The sequence below is a fragment of the Melanerpes formicivorus genome, unplaced genomic scaffold (genome assembly GCF_026170545.1).
Source record: "Melanerpes formicivorus ecotype bairdi unplaced genomic scaffold, bMelFor1.0.p_v2 SCAF_7, whole genome shotgun sequence".
Taxonomy (NCBI): Eukaryota; Metazoa; Chordata; class Aves; order Piciformes; family Picidae; genus Melanerpes; species Melanerpes formicivorus.
Genome location: NW_027142359.1, coordinates 604719 through 623148, shown reverse-complemented (window position 1 = coordinate 623148; position 18430 = coordinate 604719). Strand labels below are relative to the sequence as shown.

The window sequence follows — 18430 nt, the reverse complement described above, 5'->3', positions numbered from 1 at the left end:
ACTTAAGCTTTCTTTCCTAGCTGTGGCCTGGGGCATGTTCTCACTAATCTTTAATTGGTGTGAAGTTAGTATAAAATTGGTAATATAACATTTACTTAGTGCATTGTTGAAGGGGGAGAGTGCAGTGAATGCAAGACTAAATTGGATTGAGACTAGACACTGAGAAGCTTCAAACTGGGTTTTAAGCATTGTGCTTTGAAGTGTCAGCTCTTGCCTTAAAGAAACCCTTTTAGCTCCTGTCTGTAACCAGTGATTGATTACTTCAGTGATGTTTTAGTTGGCACACCCTTTCCTCCTCATTCTTCTCCTTCTCTGACTTGCCTTCTGACTGCTGTATTAGCCAGAGTCACCTTGTTACCAAGTTAAAAACAAAATGAAAAGCCTTCCTATTAACTCTGAACCCTGGAAATGGTTGATTTTTTTGGCTTGGTCATTTCACACAATTCATGTCTAACTTGCTTACAGTTCCTTCCCCCCACTCCCAGCTGCTGTTCATGCAAGAACACTTTCTTCTCTCAAAGGGCCTTAGAACACATTCGTAAGTTTTCAGTTTGGCTTTGAGGTTTAGGAACTGACAAGTAAACAACTGGGTTTTCCATTGTTTCACTGCAGGTGGGGAGAAGGTTTGTGCTGGTTTAGTATAACAGCAAGAGGTACCTGTCGTGTACAGATTTGAGGCTGATCATTGAGTGTGCTTGACTGTACTACAAGCTGCTTTATTTGAGAGGTTTTATATCAGTACTCCTGATTTTATTGCTCTTGGCTCTCAAATGATGAACAATAGGTTCCATCCTCTAATGGTTGGTCTGAGAACAGTGTATTTGAAAGACTCCTGATGTTGTCTTTGCCACCTGGCTTGTGACATGTGCAAGGCTATAAAAACTCTATTAAGGTGACTGACCTAGCAGAAGTCAGTGGAATTTAGACAGTTAAATATGTGCTATATGTCCCTCCTTCTGCATAATCTGCCAAATCAAATAATTTCTTTATAGCTGAAAGGTTGGTTGGAAAAATTTGCTGTAAGGCCCTTCCTTCATGAATCAGGTTGCTGAAACAGTAGCAGGTGAATTTAACTCTCTGCTTAGGAAGGTATACTGGGGGCTTTGTAGACTCCAAAAGTCCTGAAAGAGATAATAATGGTTTGCAATTTTCCTTCTTGGAAGTTGAAAGTTCTATAAGCAGCCTTACATATGCCAATATATAATTAACCCCCTCCCAGAGCTCTTCCTCCAACAAAAGCCCCAAGCAAAACTGAAGGAAGAGAGCCCTGAAAGCTTTGCAGCTCATTTTGTGAGTTTGGGAAGAAAAAAGGCAAAAAGTCTCTATGCTGCCACTGATGCAGGCTGCTTCTCTGGCTGCAGAAGGTTCTCAGGTCTGTCCTTCAACAGCCATATTGCATTTCTTCTGGATGACATTTGGGTTCAAGTCTGAAATTACACCCCTTGACTGATGGAATGGTGGGTTTGTTGCATCTGCTTTTGAATTGAGACTTTCAGACACATCTTTTGCCGTACATTTCAGAGGGGATGGATATATGCTAGCTAGATGGTTATGTGCTAGAGAGCAGCCCTGTGGAGAAGGACCTGGGAGTCCTGGTGGACAAGAAGTTCTGCATGGGACAGCAATGTGCCCTTGTGGCCAAGAAGGCCAATGGGATCCTGGGGTGCATTAAGAGGAGTGTGTCCAGCAGATCCAGGGAGGTTCTCCTCCCCTTCTACTCTGCCCTGGTGGGGTCCAACCTGGAATATTGCATCCAGTTCTGGACTCCCCAGTTCAAGAGGGATAGGGATCTCCATAAGAGGACCCAATGGAGGGTTAAGAGGATGCTGAAGGGACTGGAGCATTGCCTGATGAGGAGAGGCTGAGAGCCCTGGGGCTGTTTAGTCTTGAGAGGAGAAGACTGAGAAGGGATTTAATAAATGTTTATAAATATCTGAGGGCTGGGTGTCAAGAGGGAGGGGACAGGCTCTGCTCAGCTGCACCTTGTGATAGGACAAGGGGTAATGAATATAAACTACAGCACAGGAGGCTCCACCTCAACATGAGGAGGAGCTTCTTCTCTGTGAGGGTCCCAGAAGACTGCAAGAGCCTGCCCAGAGAGATTGTGGAGTTGTCTCCTCTGGAGACTTTCCATCCCTGTCTGGATGCATTCCTGTGTGACCTGTGCTGGATTCTGTGGTCCTGCTCTGGCAGGAGGGTTGGACTCAAAGATCTCAATGATCTCCAGAGGTCCCTTCCAACCCCTAACATCCTGTGATCCTGTGTGATTCTGCGTACTCCCGAACCAATGCACACACACAATTATTTGTGTTCTGCAGGTGCAGACAAAACTTCTTGAGCTGAAAGAACTGGAAAATAACCAACTTGCTTGGAACTCTAAGCCACACAATGCACTGGTTAATGGAGCTGTGGATCACCCTAGTCTTAGCAACAGCAGCAGCGAAACCACCAACCTCAACGAGAATGCCGAAAGGGAAAGTATAGCAGAAGAGGAACAAATTAACAGCGTGTCTTCAGTGAGTTGTTTTGCCTGCTTGATCATGATGCAATGCAGCTGTGAAGTTGGAATAAATTAATGGCTCAAGATTGAGCATGTTTTTAAACAGTTGCACCCAGTGGAATGTCAGGGTGTTCTGGTGGGGGGGGTGGTGGTGGTGGGGCTGTGCTTCTGGAGTTCGGGGGGGGTGGGGAGGGAGGAGGCCGCTGTGCTTCTGGTGTTCTTGAGGGGGTTGAGTTTCAGACTGCAGAAAGTTGATAAACAGAAAAGGAGGCAAATTTAGCTTGGCTAGAAAGTGGCAATAAGGATGTGCTTTAGGAACATACATTAAAAAATACCCCAAGTTGAATAGTAGAACTAACATTAAAGGAGAGCAGCTGTCTCTTGTTGGTGCAAGCAGAATGCAGTAAGGAATAGTACAGAGAATCTAAAGCTGTCTTCCTTTCAATGCTTCTCTGTATGCCCAAGTAGATTCTTGCTACCTTGTGGTGGTGTTTGTTTCCCAGAAGCTTTCCCAGGGAACACCAATGTGTTCTGTTCAAGTGTGAACCTCTTGAAGTATCTTTCAGTATATTCTTTTAGCTATTTAATACTTAAAATTCTGTTCTGTTTACTTCATTTTGTCCTTCTATAGATACGGAATAGTCCTGAAACGACAGCCTCTGCTGGGGAAGAAGAGACCCCAGCTGCAACTGCTACCAAAAAAGTGAGTGTGCTCAGATCTAGGGGAAGAAAGAAGAAATTAAAGCTAGTTAAACCATTTCAGGCTTGTAGCATGTCCCTTGCCTCATGGTTAGAGAGCTATAGGGCAAGAACCTTTTCAGGGTTTTGTTGTTTTTATTTAGAGTGTGATGTCTTGAAAAACACTTCATCTGGTACAGCAAGTAGTTGTTGAAAACTCTTTGTATCTTCATTGATGAACCATGTAGAATTCTAGCTGTCTCTTTTTTTGTTGTGTGTGGGTGGGTTCTTTTTGTTTTTTTCCAGTTCTAAGAAGCCTCTAAGTGGTAACACAAGATGACAGAAGTGTTTTCCATCCTGAAGGTCTTTAAAAATGTAATACCTTTCTCTACTTTTGCATTTCCCAGGAAGATCCATTTGATGCTGAATCTCATCCATTGTCTGCTCTGGTTTCTGAAAGCAGTTTAGAGTTCTTCCAGTCTGACCCTTTTGTTGGCAGTAAGTAAACTTCTATTTCTAAGCGCAGATTTGCTGAAACAGGTCCTGTACAAGCACATCTCAGACTAATCTTCACTTTGGAGCTGTTCTTTATAGAATATAGGTTAAGGTGTTTGAGTGACAGGAGTGTAGAGCCAGTAGCATTACAAAAATAGGAATTGCAGGAGTGATCTTTCCAGGGTGTTTCTTTCTCCTTCATCTGTGGACTTTCTAAACGGCTGTGAAAATGGCACCCTTCCCTTCCTGCTATTCCTGACTGCTTTCCTTGCCCCTCTGCCTCCTGAGCTGCATTTTGGTCTTAAAGGTGTGGGCATACTTGTGATGCATGTGGTGTCTCTAATGGAATTTGCAGCACAGCTCCCCAAACAGATCAGCTGAAGGTTCAGTAGAGATGTGGTGTGGGGTGGCTGTGGGTGGTTGAGAATGAATGGCTGTGGCCTACTTAGGGCGAGTTTGGCACTCGGGTAAAGGTAATGTGGAACTGCACCATCTGCTCAGCCAGGGAAGTGCTGTGCTTTATTTTAGGCACTTGCCACTTACAAATGCTGTTGCTCAGCTTTAATTTTGTTACTTTTTTAAATTTAATTTTATTTTTTTTATTGGAAGCAGTGGTCTGTCTGTCTGGAACCACTTGGAGAGTTAATTGGGATTAGCTACTAAAGCAGATGTTTTCAGCCACATTAATAATGATTTTTGTATGCTTTCAGAATCAGCGTGGGCTGATGAGCTTAGCTGGTATCACATCAAAATTAAACTAAACAAAATTTGGTGATTTGGCTTCTTGAAAGACTGTCAGTGCAGGTTTAATACTTTTCATTCACAAATTAAAGCATCTTGAATGTTTCCATATAGATATTGCTTGAGTGCTATTTCTTTCTCGGTTGGTGTTCCTATGTAGAGCACATGACAAGGCCTTTCTTTCAGAGGAAAAGGATATTTATTACATGTTGGTAGGCAACCTTTTGGGCCTTGTGTGCTCACTGTGTTCAGAGGCAGACACCTACAGCTGAGAGATGGTACCCCTGTCTCTTAGGTGTAAGTGAGAGAGCAGAATGGGAGCACATGCCCAGTGAGGAGAGGCTGAGAGCCCTGGGACTTTTTAGTCTGGAAAAGAGAAGACTGAGAGGGGATATAATAAGTGTTTATAAATATCTGAGGATTGGGTGTCAAGTGGGAGGGGACAACCTCTGCTCACTTGCTCCCTGTGATAGGACAAGGGGTAATGGATATACAGGAGGTTCCATCTCAGCATGAGGAGGAACTTCACTGTGAGGGTCCCAGAGCACTGGAACAGGCTGCCTAGAGAGGTTGTGGAGTCTCCTTCTCTGGAGACTTTCAAGCCCCATCTGGATGTGTTCCTGTGTGACCTGTGCTGGATTCTGTGGCCCTGCTCTGGCAGGGGGGTTGCACTCGATTTCCAGAGGTCCCTTCCAAATGCTAACATCCTGTGATCCTATGAACTGATGCACCTAGGCCCTTGCATCCAGTGCAGACAGTAACACGGAGGAGCTAAGATCCATGGCGCCTGTGAGACTTAATTAAAACCGGGGCTCAGCTTGTACCGGTGGCTAGCCTGGATTGCTGTGGTGGTGAATGCTGTAATGTGGGTGCTTCTGGACAACAGCCAACAGCAACGTCTCTGAGATAGCTGCTTCTGTGTTTCACCAGGGTAAAGTGCTGCTTAATGAGTATTTGCTTTATGTAATGCTAGCTCTTGTAGTTCCACTGCAAACAGGGAAACTGCTCCTCTGAGAGTTTTGAATTCAAGCTGTAGAAGTGAGTTTGTGTCCAGAAGACTTCAACTGAATGCATGCTTCATGACAAGTAACTTTTCCTTTTTTTAACAAAAACCCCCAAACACAACAGGTGATCCCTTCAAAGATGACCCTTTTGGGAAAATTGGTAAGTAACTTTGTAACTTCTCATGTGTTGTTCTAAATGATTCCCACTATGGGAAAATTGTCACACTTCCAACACAAAAAGGTGACTAGGCTGTAGGATATCTCCATGGATAGACACATACATGGCAGTAGCAGCAGGCCAGTTGAGTGAAACCTTTTCAGAGTAGCTGTTTGAGGCATCCTCAGTTGGGATTCAAGTATGTAAAGGTGGAGAACAGAAGGCCTCAATCTCCTGCTGTCTGTTTTCCATGCCAAGCAGGATTGTGCTCTTTTGAAGGCTCTCAGTTTACCAACTTTCTTCAGAAGTAAATACTGAGAAAGGTGGGAGGCCTCTCTGTAGCCTGGCTGTACAGACAGTGCCATTGCATTATTTGCTTGATCCTGAATGGAGTCACTGATGACAAAAGCAGCAAAATGGCCAGAAGGAAGGTTTATGGCAAAACAGGGTTGAGTGCCAACAGCTGAATAACAAAACATGAACTGGGGGGGGGGGGGGGGGGGGGGGAGGGGAGGGAAGGAAAGGAAAGAGGAAGGCAGGAGAGTTGAGAACTGGTAGGTTTTGTAAGATTCTTTATTTTTAGGGTAAAAAGAAGGGCTTGGTTCAAGCACCTAAATGCTCAGATATTTCTGGACCTGAACCACTGGCACTATCCCAAGTTTTCACGATGCACAGAGAATTTTGGCTTGATCTCTAATGTTTTGAATCACAAATACAAATTAATTCACCGACGAAGTTCACACTTCAAAGATCCTTGGTCTCAGATGTGTTGCCTTATTGCCACCTGAAAAAAGCAATACAGTGTTTCATTTTGCAGACATCAAATTAAGTAAAGCCAGAAGTGATAATGAGATGCTTGCTTTTTAGATCCCTTTGGTGGTGATCCCTTCAAAGGTTCAGATCCTTTTGCAGCCGACTGTTTTTTCAAACAATCTTCCACTGATCCTTTCGTGACTGCTGGCACTGATCCATTTAGCACTGCAGACAACAGTAATAATACCACAGTAAGTTGGGTGACAAACCTTTTAACTTCTAGGTGTGATCTGGGCAAAATAAGCAGTTTTGTGCACTTGCACGTGATGCTTGGAAACGCTGAACTGATGTACAGAAATCACAGAGATAGAAGGTTACTTCTTACCCCGTGGCTCTGCCTTGTCTTTGTGTCCTACCTTTTAGGAATAGTCACAGATGAACTAGCAAACATTTTATAAATGTTTTAGTGAGGAGCTTCATCGCTCCACAGGTTAAAAACCTTTGAGAACAATGAGCTAAGCTCAACTGGTAGCTGGTGGAATGTAAATAACATTGAAAAAACCCCAAGATTAAGCTGACCAAGATGTGTCAGGACATGATGTTTTGCCTGAGAAGCTTACAGGGTTAATAAGTATGTGCTCTATATTAATAAGTATGTTCTGTGTCTTGTCTGAAATCTGATGTGGTATGGGGATCCCCTCTGAGAAGATAAATTGTTCAGTAGCTGTTTGTTTGGATGTTGTTGGGATTTTTGTTGAGGAAGTCATTGAAGCCCTCTTATCATGTGGGCATTATTTCTAACTGAATGTACCTCTTTCAGGTGTCCTTGGGGTGTAGCTTTTAGCTGTTCACTTTATAGTTAAGCAGTTGCTTTACTAGTCTTGAGACTATAATAAGGGTAGAGTTGGGCATGAAATCTCTGATATAAGACAGAACGTGATGAAGACGAGGTAATATTTAGGGCTGACAGACAAAACAAAGCAGGAAGCTGAAATTCTTCATGGTGTAAGTTTGTCTTCATCTCTTTTTGACACCTCCTTTCCTGCCTGGGGCTGCTTCTCTTCATGCCTCGCTTCCAGTTTTTCTGCATACACAAAAGTTAAAGCTATGCTTGTGGATTAGGAGACAAGTGGCTGTTGGGACTGCCTGGTGGGAAGCAGTACAGCCACAACAGTGAGAGATCACTGCACCTAACAGTGGTGGTGTCCTGTGTGGTGTGTACATTTCACAGATCATAGGTTCATACTACACAACACAGCCTACACCTCCAGCCTTCAATTGCTTTTCTCCACTCTTCAATACTTAGCACAACTGTTCTTTCCCAAGTCTTGACATTTTGCTAGAAGCAGTTCTTGGCCACAGTACCCTCTGAGAAGAAGAGTACAGAAGAGAAGGGGGGGATGCTTAGCAGTGGATTCTGGAGATCAGGTGAAGTTATTAATTCATGTGAAGTACTTTAAGGCACCTTTGTGGTGTTGGTATCTTGCAGGTACACCTTCTTGAAGGTGGTTCTGGTGGTAGAAATCTAAGCCCAGAATGAGTGGTAGATATTCTCTCTAGCATTGCATTAGTGGGTACTCAGCACGTTAGAAGTTGTGTAGCTTCTTTCTGCCCTAAGGAAGTACAAAGGCTCCTAAGGTTTTGAGGATGTTCTGTTGACAGATTTGTTCCCTGGTGCTGATAAAAGCTACTTCTACAATTTCTAAACTAAAACAAATTGTGATTGTACTCTTAAAAAGAGGAATCTTGGAAGATGAAAACCAAATTTCCCTCTGAAAGCCTTATTTTTATTTTTAGACAGAGATCTCGAAGAAGAACGACCCTTTTGCTCCTGGGGGAACAGCTGTTGCTGCATCAAGTGATTTAGGTAAAATAGACAATACACAGACTTCTTCGAGTTGGGTTTTGTTTGCTTTTGCTTATTCTTCTTTGTAGCCTTTTAGCTGAATATCACAGAAAATATTTGGGTTAGAAAAGACCCTCAGGATCACCAAGTCTAACCCAGAAGCCTAGTCCCAAGCACCACATCCAAACCACCTTTAAACACATCCAGGCTCGGTGACTCCACCACCTCCCTGGGCAGCACATTCCAATGCCTGACCATTCTTGCTGGGAAAAAATTCCTCCTAATGTCCAGTCGAAACCTACCCAATCTCAGCTTGAGACTGTTCCCTCTTGTTCTATCACTAATCACCTGTGAGAAGAGACCAGCACCAACCCCTCCACAAGGTCCTTTCAGGTAGTTGTAGAGAGCCATGAGGTGTCCCCTCACGCTCCTCTTTTACAAACTAACCATCCCCAGCTTCTTCAGTTGCTCTTCATCAAATTTATTCTCCAGGCCTTTCCCCAGCTTCCTTGCCCTCCTCTGCACTGGCTTCAGCACCTCCACATCTATCCTGTATTGAGCTGTACAAAATTGGACACAACACTCAAGGTGTGACCTCCCTAATGCCGAGTACAAGGGGACAATCACCTCCCTGCTCCTGCTGGACACAGCATTTCTAGTCCTAGCCAGGATGCCTTGGGCTTTCTTGGCCACCTGGGCATACTGCTGGCTCATGCTCAGCTGCTTGTCCATTAGAAACCACAGGTCCCTGTGCTGGGTTGAGGCAGCCCCCCTACCCACCACTGGCAACAATAAACACTCAGACAAATGGATTGCAAAAGTGATGCAAAGTTTAAATAGAAAGCAGTGAACTTTTACAGAAAGCCAAAAGCGCAGTGACAAAGAAAGATCCCAAAACAGACCCAGAGAGATTCCATCCCCACCTGAGGGTACACCCAAGACCCCCAGGGCTCCTTCTTCCCCTCCCACTGCTAGGCTAGTCTCAACTGGCCAGATCTGAGACTGCCCATCCCCCCATGGCCTTGGGCCTAGCCAGGCCCAAAGCCAGGAGGCATCTCCCCCAGTTATCAGCTGACAGAGGAGGAAGAGAAGAGGAAGTGCTAGACTCTGCACTGCATCTTATAGTGGTGCAAAGGATTGTGGTAGGAAATACTACATAATTTCCTGTGTCCACCCCTCTGGGCTGGACTTCTGGACACAGGAAGTAAACATTGCAGGGGGGCACCCAGCTCAAACTGCAACAGTCTCTTTCTGCCAGGCAGCTTTCCAGCCACGCTGCTCCAAGCCTGTAGCATTGCTTGGGGTTGTTGTGACCCAAATGCAGGACCTGACTCTTGACCTTGTTGAAGCTCATCCTGTTAATGTTGACCATGGATCCAATCTATCCAAGTCCCTCTCTAGAGCCTCTCTACCCTCATGAAGCTAGGTAATTTGGGAGGTAATTTGGAAACAGTTCAGTTAAACTGAACTGTTCGGTTTAATGGTAGGGAAAAAAAAGTCATTTTCTAGAGATGCAGAAGTGAGCACTGATACTGACAGGGCACTGTGTGCGGGCACTGATGTGGATAGGGCACTTGTGCTTTACAGCACACAAGCAGTTCTCACATACTTTGAGGAACATAAGAATGAAAGGCTGCTGTTGAATTAGACTGAGCTGACAGTCTGACTGAGTTCTGCCTCAACATGAGGAAGAACTTCTCTACTGTAAGGGTCACAGAGCACTGGAACAGGCTCCCCAGAGAGGTTGTGGAGTCTCTTTCTCTGGAGACTTTCAAGATCCATCTGGATGTGTTCCTGTGCGACCTCTGCTAGATTCTATGGCCCTGTGCCTGCAGGGGGATTGGACTTGAAGATCTCCAAAGGTCCCTTCCAACCCCTAACATGCTGTGAGTTTTAGAGACTCACTTCTACAAGTGTCTGCAGTCCAGAGTGACCCCTTATTCCTGTTTCTATATAAAACAGAGGTCTGTGCACAAAAATACTTGTGTGTATATGCATACTTGGCAGAACATCCAGTAGTAGTATTGATACTCACAGTGGAGTTTAACTTTTTAATGTAGCAAACCAGAACATCAGTGTTTCTTTTGAATGGCTCCCTGCTCAGGAGAGTGGTTATTTCATGGAATCACAGAATGTTAGGAGTTGGAAGGGACCTTGAAAGCTCATCCAGTCCAACTTCCCTGCCAGAGCAGGATCACCCACATCCAGGTGAGTTTGGATATCTCCCAAGAAGACTCCACAACCCCCCTGGGCAGCCTGTTCCAGTGTTCTTTCACCCTCACAGGGAAAAAAAACTTCCTCATATTTCTGTGGAACTTCCTATGCCTCAGCTTCTACCATTGTCCTTTGTGCTGTCATTGGGCATCTGCTCACATCTTTATAAATGCGAATGAGATCACCCCTCAGGCTCCTCCTCTCCAAGCTAAAGAGCCCTCAGCTCCCTCAGTCTCTCCTCATAAGGAAGATGTTCCACTCCCTTCATTTTGGTCTCTCTGCACTGGACTCTCTTAAGCAGTTCTCTGAGGTCCTTCCTGAACAGAGAGGCCCAGAACTGGACACAATATTCCAGATGCAGCTTCACCAGGGCAGAGTAGAGGAGAACCTCTCTCAGCCTACTAACCACAGCCCTTCTATTCTGTCCCAGAATAGCATTGGCCTTCTTGGCCCCAAGAGCACATTTGTGACAGTTTTTTGTGAAAGCTACCTAAGAACTTCAAGTGCCCAGCTCATAAAACATTTCTCTTGAGTTAGTCTGTGCTGCAGAGCATGGAACAGTTGCTTTTTTGTTGTGGGATTTTTTTGTTTTCAGTCCCTTTCATATTTAATTTCTCATTCTGATTGCTTGATTTCTGTGTTTTTAGCTACAGATCCCTTTGCCTCTCTCTTTGGAAGTGAATCCTTTGGAAGTGGCTTTGCTGACTTCTCCACCCTGTCAAAGGTAATAAGAAGCTACTGCTAATTGTAGAAGTGCTTGAAACTCTGTGGTGACAAGACACAGCAGCTTTGAGACAACTTGGCTGCTGCAAAGAATTGCTAATGGCCAACTTCAGAGTAAATTGTCCTGCAACTCCAGTGTGAAGAATGCAGAGTCACCTTTGTGGCCTTCTAAGTATTGCTTCTCTATTTGAAGTACTGTCATAATTCTTGTTTTTAAAATTGGCCAAGTTTAAGAGTGAAATTACTTTTGCAAGCTCTACTTGCACTAGGTGTCCTAGTTCAGAGTGGGACAGATTGCTCTATTGCTCCGAAAGGGGCAAAAGAATAAGGCTCTCACAGATGGATTGGCGAGTCATGGAAAGGATAAATGAAAAAGCTACAAAACCCACAAAGCATAGTGATGAGCATAGCAAGGCATATCAAGTTCAAAGAAATCCCCAGTCTAATCTCAACACACAAGTTCCTTTACACCAGATCAATAAAACCCAACACTCTCCTTGTCCCCACCTGAGGTTCACCAAAAAAACTCAGGGTTCTTTCTCCCTGCACGTCCCCTACCTCCCCCTCCCCCATTGCTAGGCTGGCCAGGCTTGAACTGCCCCCTGTTTTTTACCCTGGCATTAACCTGAAACAGGCCAAGATTATGCTGGAAAAAAAATTACTCAATCCCAAGAGACCCCTGGTACTCCCCCATTGTTCTGGATAAGAGAGTGTCTCTCCCAGGAGCAGAGGGAAGAAATAGCAAGACAATAACTTTGCAGCCAGATTGATAAGGGTGCAGGATTTATGAGTAGAAATAGACTATTGCCTGTGTCCACCCACTGGGCTGGGCAGTCTACACATTGAAGGTCTCAACTCTGTGGCTTCTTTTTTGGAGGCACCCAGTCTAAATCACTACACCATCTCTGAGCTGTCTATTTTCAGTCTTCCGGACTTACGTGGATGATAGGTGTAAAAACAGAAGTGTTTTTGTTTTACCTTAGTCCAAAAGTTCAGTTCTAACCAAGTGCTGCATTATTGTCCTGAAGGCAAGTACCGTACTGTAAATGTGTGTGTTGCTGTTTTTCTTTGTTGAAGGCCAACAATGAGGATCCCTTTAACTCGCCCACATCAGGTTCTGTCAGCAATGTGATCATAACTAAAAATGTATTTGAGGAGCCACCAGCTAAAAATGAGGATGTTCCTCCTGCATTGCCCCCTAAAACAGGAACTCCCACAAGGCCCTGTCCACCACCACCTGGTAAGACACTGAGGTGTTGTTAACAATTAGCTTGTTCAATATTAGCAGTGGGGCAATAATTGGGAGGGGATGCTGAAGTCTTTTGAATGAGCAAGATGGGAAACGAGTCTGTTCCTGAGCCACTGGTGTTTTTCTCAGAGCTAGACTTTGCCTGATGTTTGGGATTGTAGTTTGGTTTGTGTTTTTTTTTAAGAGATGAAGGATTTAGAAACCAGGAAAAAGTAGATATTAAAAGATCTGCAAAAACATAGCATAGCTGCACATTAAGTGGTTGCTAATGTGGTACAATGAGAACCAGGCATTAAATTATGCTTAAAGTGAGAGTTCAGTGTTTTATTATTGCAAAACCTCTGGGTTTGATGCAAGATGAATTAAATAAGGTTAAATGACTGCCTCAGGTTTTCAGCTAAGCTTTTTCCAGGTGGCCTTTCTGAAGGTCTGTAGAAGTAAGCCTTCCCCATGTAGGAGTAATAAACCCAGTTTCCCATAGTGGCTTTTCTGTTTAGTGATAGCTGCATTCTCCGGTCTGCTCCATGACACAAGCCACTCTGCCTTCCAGAAAAGGCCATCATTCTAACCACACCTTCTTGTGGCTGTGACAGGCCAATGTTACAACACACACCTCATTCTCAGTACATTGGCATTACTAGAGTTCCTTTTGAAGTTTCTGTCCTGTTTCATTTTCTTCAAAGCCTCTACTGCATCACTTTCTGCCCCTCCCCCCCCTACACTTTCTGGATGAATCTTAAGGTCCTTTGGAAAACTGTAGCATGAAACTTAAAAATGTATTTATATTTGCCCTCAAAAGAAAGGGAACACAGTAAATGTAGAAGTAACAACACAGAAGTCTAAACTCTGCTGTTTGATTTCCAGTGTTGTTATGACACCTGGTTCATGCCTGTCGTGCACATAATCAGTTCCATAGCAGATAACTTCAGGGCAGCTGGCATGACAAGTGATGATAACTTGACTGTTTGCAAGTGTTTTCCCTTGTGCTGGTCCTTACTTAAGCCAAAAGAAGGATTTCTGAGGTCAGTGGCTGTGATGTGGTATGCAGATCCACTTCTAGAATGCCAGTGGAACAGACTCCTGAGGATAGATGACTGAGAGAGAGGTGGCCTGTTCAATCAGCAGGTATTAGCAGTGACACTGGGGCTAGCTTGATAATCATTCCCAGCAAATTATTTTCATGAGGTAGATACCCAAGTGTATCTGGAGGTGTCCCTATTCACTACAGGGGGGTTGGACAAGATGACCTTCAAGGGTCCCTGCTAACCTGATGCATTCTGTGATCTAACTGCTCCTTTGCTCTGATTCACAAGGTAACACTTTTTCAAAGAGATACCCCAAAATCTTTCTCTTAATTTAGAATCATAGAATCATCAGGGTTGGAAGGGACCTCAAGGATCATCCAGTTCCAACCCCCCCTGCCATGGACAGGGACACCTCACACTACAGCAGGTTGCTCAGAGCCACATCCAGCCTGGTCTTCAAAACCTCCAGGGATGAGGCTTTCACCACCTTCCTGGGCAACCTGTTCCAGTGTCTCACCACCCTCATGGGGAAGAACTTCTTCCTAACATCCAATCTGAATCTACCCATTTCTAGTTTTTCTCCATTCCCCCCAGTCCTATCACTCCCTGACACCACAAAAAGTCCCTCCCCAGCTTTCCTGTAGTCCCCTTCAGATACTGGAAGGCCACAAGAAGGTCTCCTCGGAGCCTTCTGTTCTTTGTCATGCTAGGAAAATTGCTTAGCCCCAAATTCCTTTTTCCCATGGGTGTGTTTCCAGAAGAGAGTCATGCTGTGGGACAGTGTGCAGCAGCAAGCTGTTTGCTTGCCTCTGAAATGCACTGCTTTTCCAGATACTGATAAGCCATCTTCATTTAATGCTTTTTTGGGGGCAGATTTGGAGGTTGTACACTTTGTATTTTTTACAGTACGAATCCTTAATGTGTAGAAATAAAATTACCTAGATGCCATTTGAAGTTCCTCCTTCCACATGCTTTATTTTCCTGTAACAGAACCTAATCAGAGAGTGAGAGCTCTGGTGGCAAAGCTATCTGGGAAGTGTCTAAGTAAATCCCATTTTGTAAATCACTGTGGTCTGTGAAAGAAGACCTTTACTAACTTGCACCAGTGATACACAAAATAATAAGCACTGGGGATTCATTCTGTAGTTTTAGTCTAAACTGGCAATAGAAGCAAGTTTTGAAGTACAACCATTTGAAGTGTCAAACCTCTTGCAAACCCACTAGTTGAATTAAAAAAAACTGCAATGAAGCCTTTTCTGTAAGCAGTAACATAGGGAGAGAATGGTTGGATGAAACTTTGCTTGGAAGTATTCGGGTTGATGTCCTCAAGTCTGGAGCCCCTATTACAGGAAGGATCTGGAGGTGCTGGAGCATGTCCAGAGAAGGGCCATGAGGATGAGCAGAGGGCTGGAACACCTCTGCCATGGGGACAGACTGAGGGAGTTGGGGCTGTTCAGTCTGGAGAGTAAAATAGAATAGAATTAACCAGGTTGGAAAAGACCTTTGAGATCACCGAGTCCAGCCTATCATCCTGCACCATCTAATCGACTAAATCATGGCACCAAGCACCTCATCCAGTCTCTTCCTAAACACCTCCAGTGATGGTGACTCCACCACCTCCCTGGGCAGCCCATTCCAATGGCCAATCTCTCTTTCTGGGAAGAACTTCTTCCTAACATCCAGTCTAAACCTCCCCTGGAGCAGCAAGAAGGGAAGGCTCCAAGAAGAAGTAATTGTGAACTTACAGTATCTTAAAGGGACCTACAGGAAAGCTGGGGAGGGACTTTTTAGGGTGTCAGGGAGTGATAGGATTGGGGGGAATGGAAAAAAAATAGAAATGGGTAGATTCAGATTGGATGTAAGGAAGAAGATATTTCCCCATGAGGGTGGTGAGAGACTGGCACAGGTTGCCCAGGGAGGTGGTGGAGGTTAAGGCCAGGCTGGATGTGGCTGAGAGCAATCTGCTGTAGTGTGAGGTGTCCCTGCCCATGGCAGGGGGGTTGGAACTGGATGATCCTTGAGGTCCCTTCCAACCCTGACAATTCTATGAAAGCTGACTATGGTTAAGCTGAGAAAGGAAGCTAAGTGGGGACTCAGACCTTATTCTGTTCTATCTGTGGTTACTTTGGCAAGGATTAACAAAATCGGCCTTTGTGTTCTTGTTCTCCTTCTTTTGTTCTGTTAGTTTAGAAAATAGATAAATTCCAGGTGTTAGCAGAGAGAGAGGATAGGGTGCTTTGAAGACCTACCAAGATGTGTCTGGTTTCTGAATGAAATTGTGTTAACTTGATCCAACAAATTAAAAAAGCCTTGCTGGAATGATCACAGACAGTTCATAAGCAAATCAAAGAAACGTAGTGCTGATAGAATAGGAGTTCAGAACTCTTCCCCAAATAGCTGAGAGGCACATAACTGGGTGCTTGAGTCGTTAACATGCCCGTGTCACTCCTTCAGAAGCTGGGGGACCATAGCCTCATTTTTTAAATTGGCTTCCTCTGAATTCACTGCAACTCCGCTAGATGAGGTTGCTTTCCAAGTAGCTTTTGAATTTGGGGTTTGGTGGGGTTTTGGTTTTGGTGTGTTTCTCTTTTTGGCACATTGCTACCTACTATCTGAAATCCATTTTAAATTTTCTAAGGGAAAAGACCTATCAATCAAATAGACTCTTCAGATTCCTTTAAACCGAGCGATCCATTTCAGCCTTTCCCCACCCCAGACATTCCCAAAGAACAAGAAGCAGATCTATTCTGTGATCCATTTGCTCCCACCAGCATCAGTAAAGAGGCTGACCCCAACAATTTTGCAAACTTCAGTACTGTGAGTAAACACCTTTTCCATTTGTTTCAGTATAATGACAGCTTTGAATCGTTCACACTGAAGTCTTCAGTCTGATTTCAGATACTAAATCACATCCCATGTACAAAAGGGAGATCACCTGCAGTTAAAACAGGATTGACATTTCCTTTGCAGCTGAGGCTGTCCTAGACCAAAATACTGCCAAGTGTTGTAGTGTTTAAATTGCATTGCTTTTGCAAGTCTTTGTTTATGAAAACCTCCTAGCTCTTAGGAAATGGGAGGTGAAAGTCATGCTCTAGGGATAGGCATTTTATCATTGCATGCATCAGATCTAAATGATCTCTAACAGGCATATTAATGACCCTATTAAAGCTGAAAGGTGTGATTTGTAGTTTAGCTGTCACCCAACTGTTTGGCCATCATTTCAGTGTACTAAAATCCTGATCAACAGCTTCACAGTGGGTGGGGTGGGTGTGTGTGTGTTAATGAATACCATGTGGTGAGTTTTGAACAGCTAGGATATGCCACACTTACGTACAATTAAGTAAAAAGTAGTAAGTGTCTCTTTATAACCAGAATCCATTCCATAGAAGGCATGGTGCCCAAGCAGTAGAAGCAAATCTAAAGGTTTGTGCATGCCTATATATTTATTTCCTTTTTTTTTTCCCTGAGCTTTTGCCAGTAGGAGTGTTGAAAGGCATCATCTCACTTTCAAGCTCCATACCTGCTTGTCCTGGGTTAACACTGCTATCACAAGCCCCCCTCTCTCCCCACCACAGACAGGAGGGAAAGTAACACAGAAAACACTCTCTGGGCTGAGGCAGAGTTGTAATGAAAAGTTTTACTGGAAATGATCCAGTGCACAATGACTTGAGCCTAATTGCAGAGAAGTGCAGCAAAATGCAGAAGCAACAGCAGAAGCCAGCCCAGGGGTGCAGACCAACCCCCCAAACATGGCAACTGGCAGCAGCAACCCAACCAGGAAGGCTCTCATGTTCCAACCTGAACTTTAAGCCCCAGGGTGCTTCGCTCCAACCAGCACTTTGGAGTTTGAAGATGGCATGACACAGCACGGGGCTGAATAGCAGCAGCAGATTCAGCTCAAGCCAGGACAGCTGTTAAATGCAAGCTGCATTGACAGTGTCTTCATCATACTGCTTATTTTTGGTTTCAGGTCTAACAAGCTATGTGCTTCATTGAAGCAAAGTGATGATTGACAGGCTTTCAAAACTGACTTGCACTGTAGCAGAATTTCTGGAACACTGTTATTAGTTAAAGGGACTGAGAAGCCAGTTGGGAGGAGAGCATCTGAAAATGTAGAAGAGAAAGCAAAAATACGAATTATCTTTATAAAGGGGAAAAAAAGTATTCTTTTCCAGCTGCAGTTACTGAAAATAGTAAGGGAACTGTGGAGGAAAGCCAAGCTTTGCTCTCCGTTTCCCACAGAAGCAACTCAAAGCAAAAACTAGCTGGAGTTCATTGTAACACTCAGACTTAACATGAGGTGTCCCAAGAAGCTGTGGGCTTCACCTGCCTCTTAGCTTTATTTCCTTTTTGCATGCTGAATAGAAACAACTTGTAGCATAATCTTTTTGCACTTTATTTCATACCCTTACCTGTCTCTGATTTATAGTCACTGTACCACAGAAAAGTAGCTCACGTTCTAGTCACATACATGGAAAGGATCTGTTCTTTATTTTCTCCTTGTATCACACTGACCTTTCTTTGTGTTCCTGCTAGGCTTCTAACTGTACAGTCACCTTTATTTTGCTGCTCATTGGTAGAAATATTTTTCATCTGCACAGTTAAAAACCATTAAAATTCTCCAGCTAACTTGTGCAGTTATTGTCACCTGGAAAAATCATCCCTACTGAGAGCAGGCTAAATCAGGGTGTCCCACAGTGTGGATGGGCATGGGTGATCTGCAAAGTGTTCTCCTGATTTACTCAAAGTTTTTTCTTGTATAGACTGGGTTTTATCCAAATTAGTTTGCATTTAAATGATAATGTTTTCTGCTCAGTAACTTCTTAGAAACTGAGTTTTGAAACGTGGCATATTTCAGAGGAATACATCTGTTGTGTGGCTTCAGTTGCAGTTCTTGATAGCTGAACCTTAAGCTAATCTGAAGTAATAAGTAATACCTGAAGAGTAGAATAGATACAAGTGCAGTAGTGCCTTAAGCCAAGGCCTTGGACGGTATTAGTTATCATTGTGCTACTCATGTCATTTATTTTGTCTCTTAAAAATGC

General features: G+C 44.0%; 1 protein-coding gene across 3 annotated transcripts in view; it reads left to right on the top strand.

Moving 5' to 3' along the window:
- Positions 1–18430, top strand: part of EPS15 (epidermal growth factor receptor pathway substrate 15) — a 96312-nt gene that overhangs the window by 75863 nt on the left and 2019 nt on the right. For 2 of the 3 annotated variants that reach the window (XM_068140578.1, XM_068140579.1), the window contains exons 16-24: positions 2319–2516; positions 3132–3203; positions 3586–3676; positions 5543–5578; positions 6443–6579; positions 8126–8195; positions 11036–11112; positions 12189–12351; positions 16024–16202. In XM_068140578.1, the coding sequence (XP_067996679.1) occupies positions 2319–2516; positions 3132–3203; positions 3586–3676; positions 5543–5578; positions 6443–6579; positions 8126–8195; positions 11036–11112; positions 12189–12351; positions 16024–16202 (1023 nt within the window). The remainder of the gene's footprint in view (positions 1–2318; positions 2517–3131; positions 3204–3585; positions 3677–5542; positions 5579–6442; positions 6580–8125; positions 8196–11035; positions 11113–12188; positions 12352–16023; positions 16203–18430) is intronic. The other variant, XM_068140580.1, reaches the window with a different exon arrangement.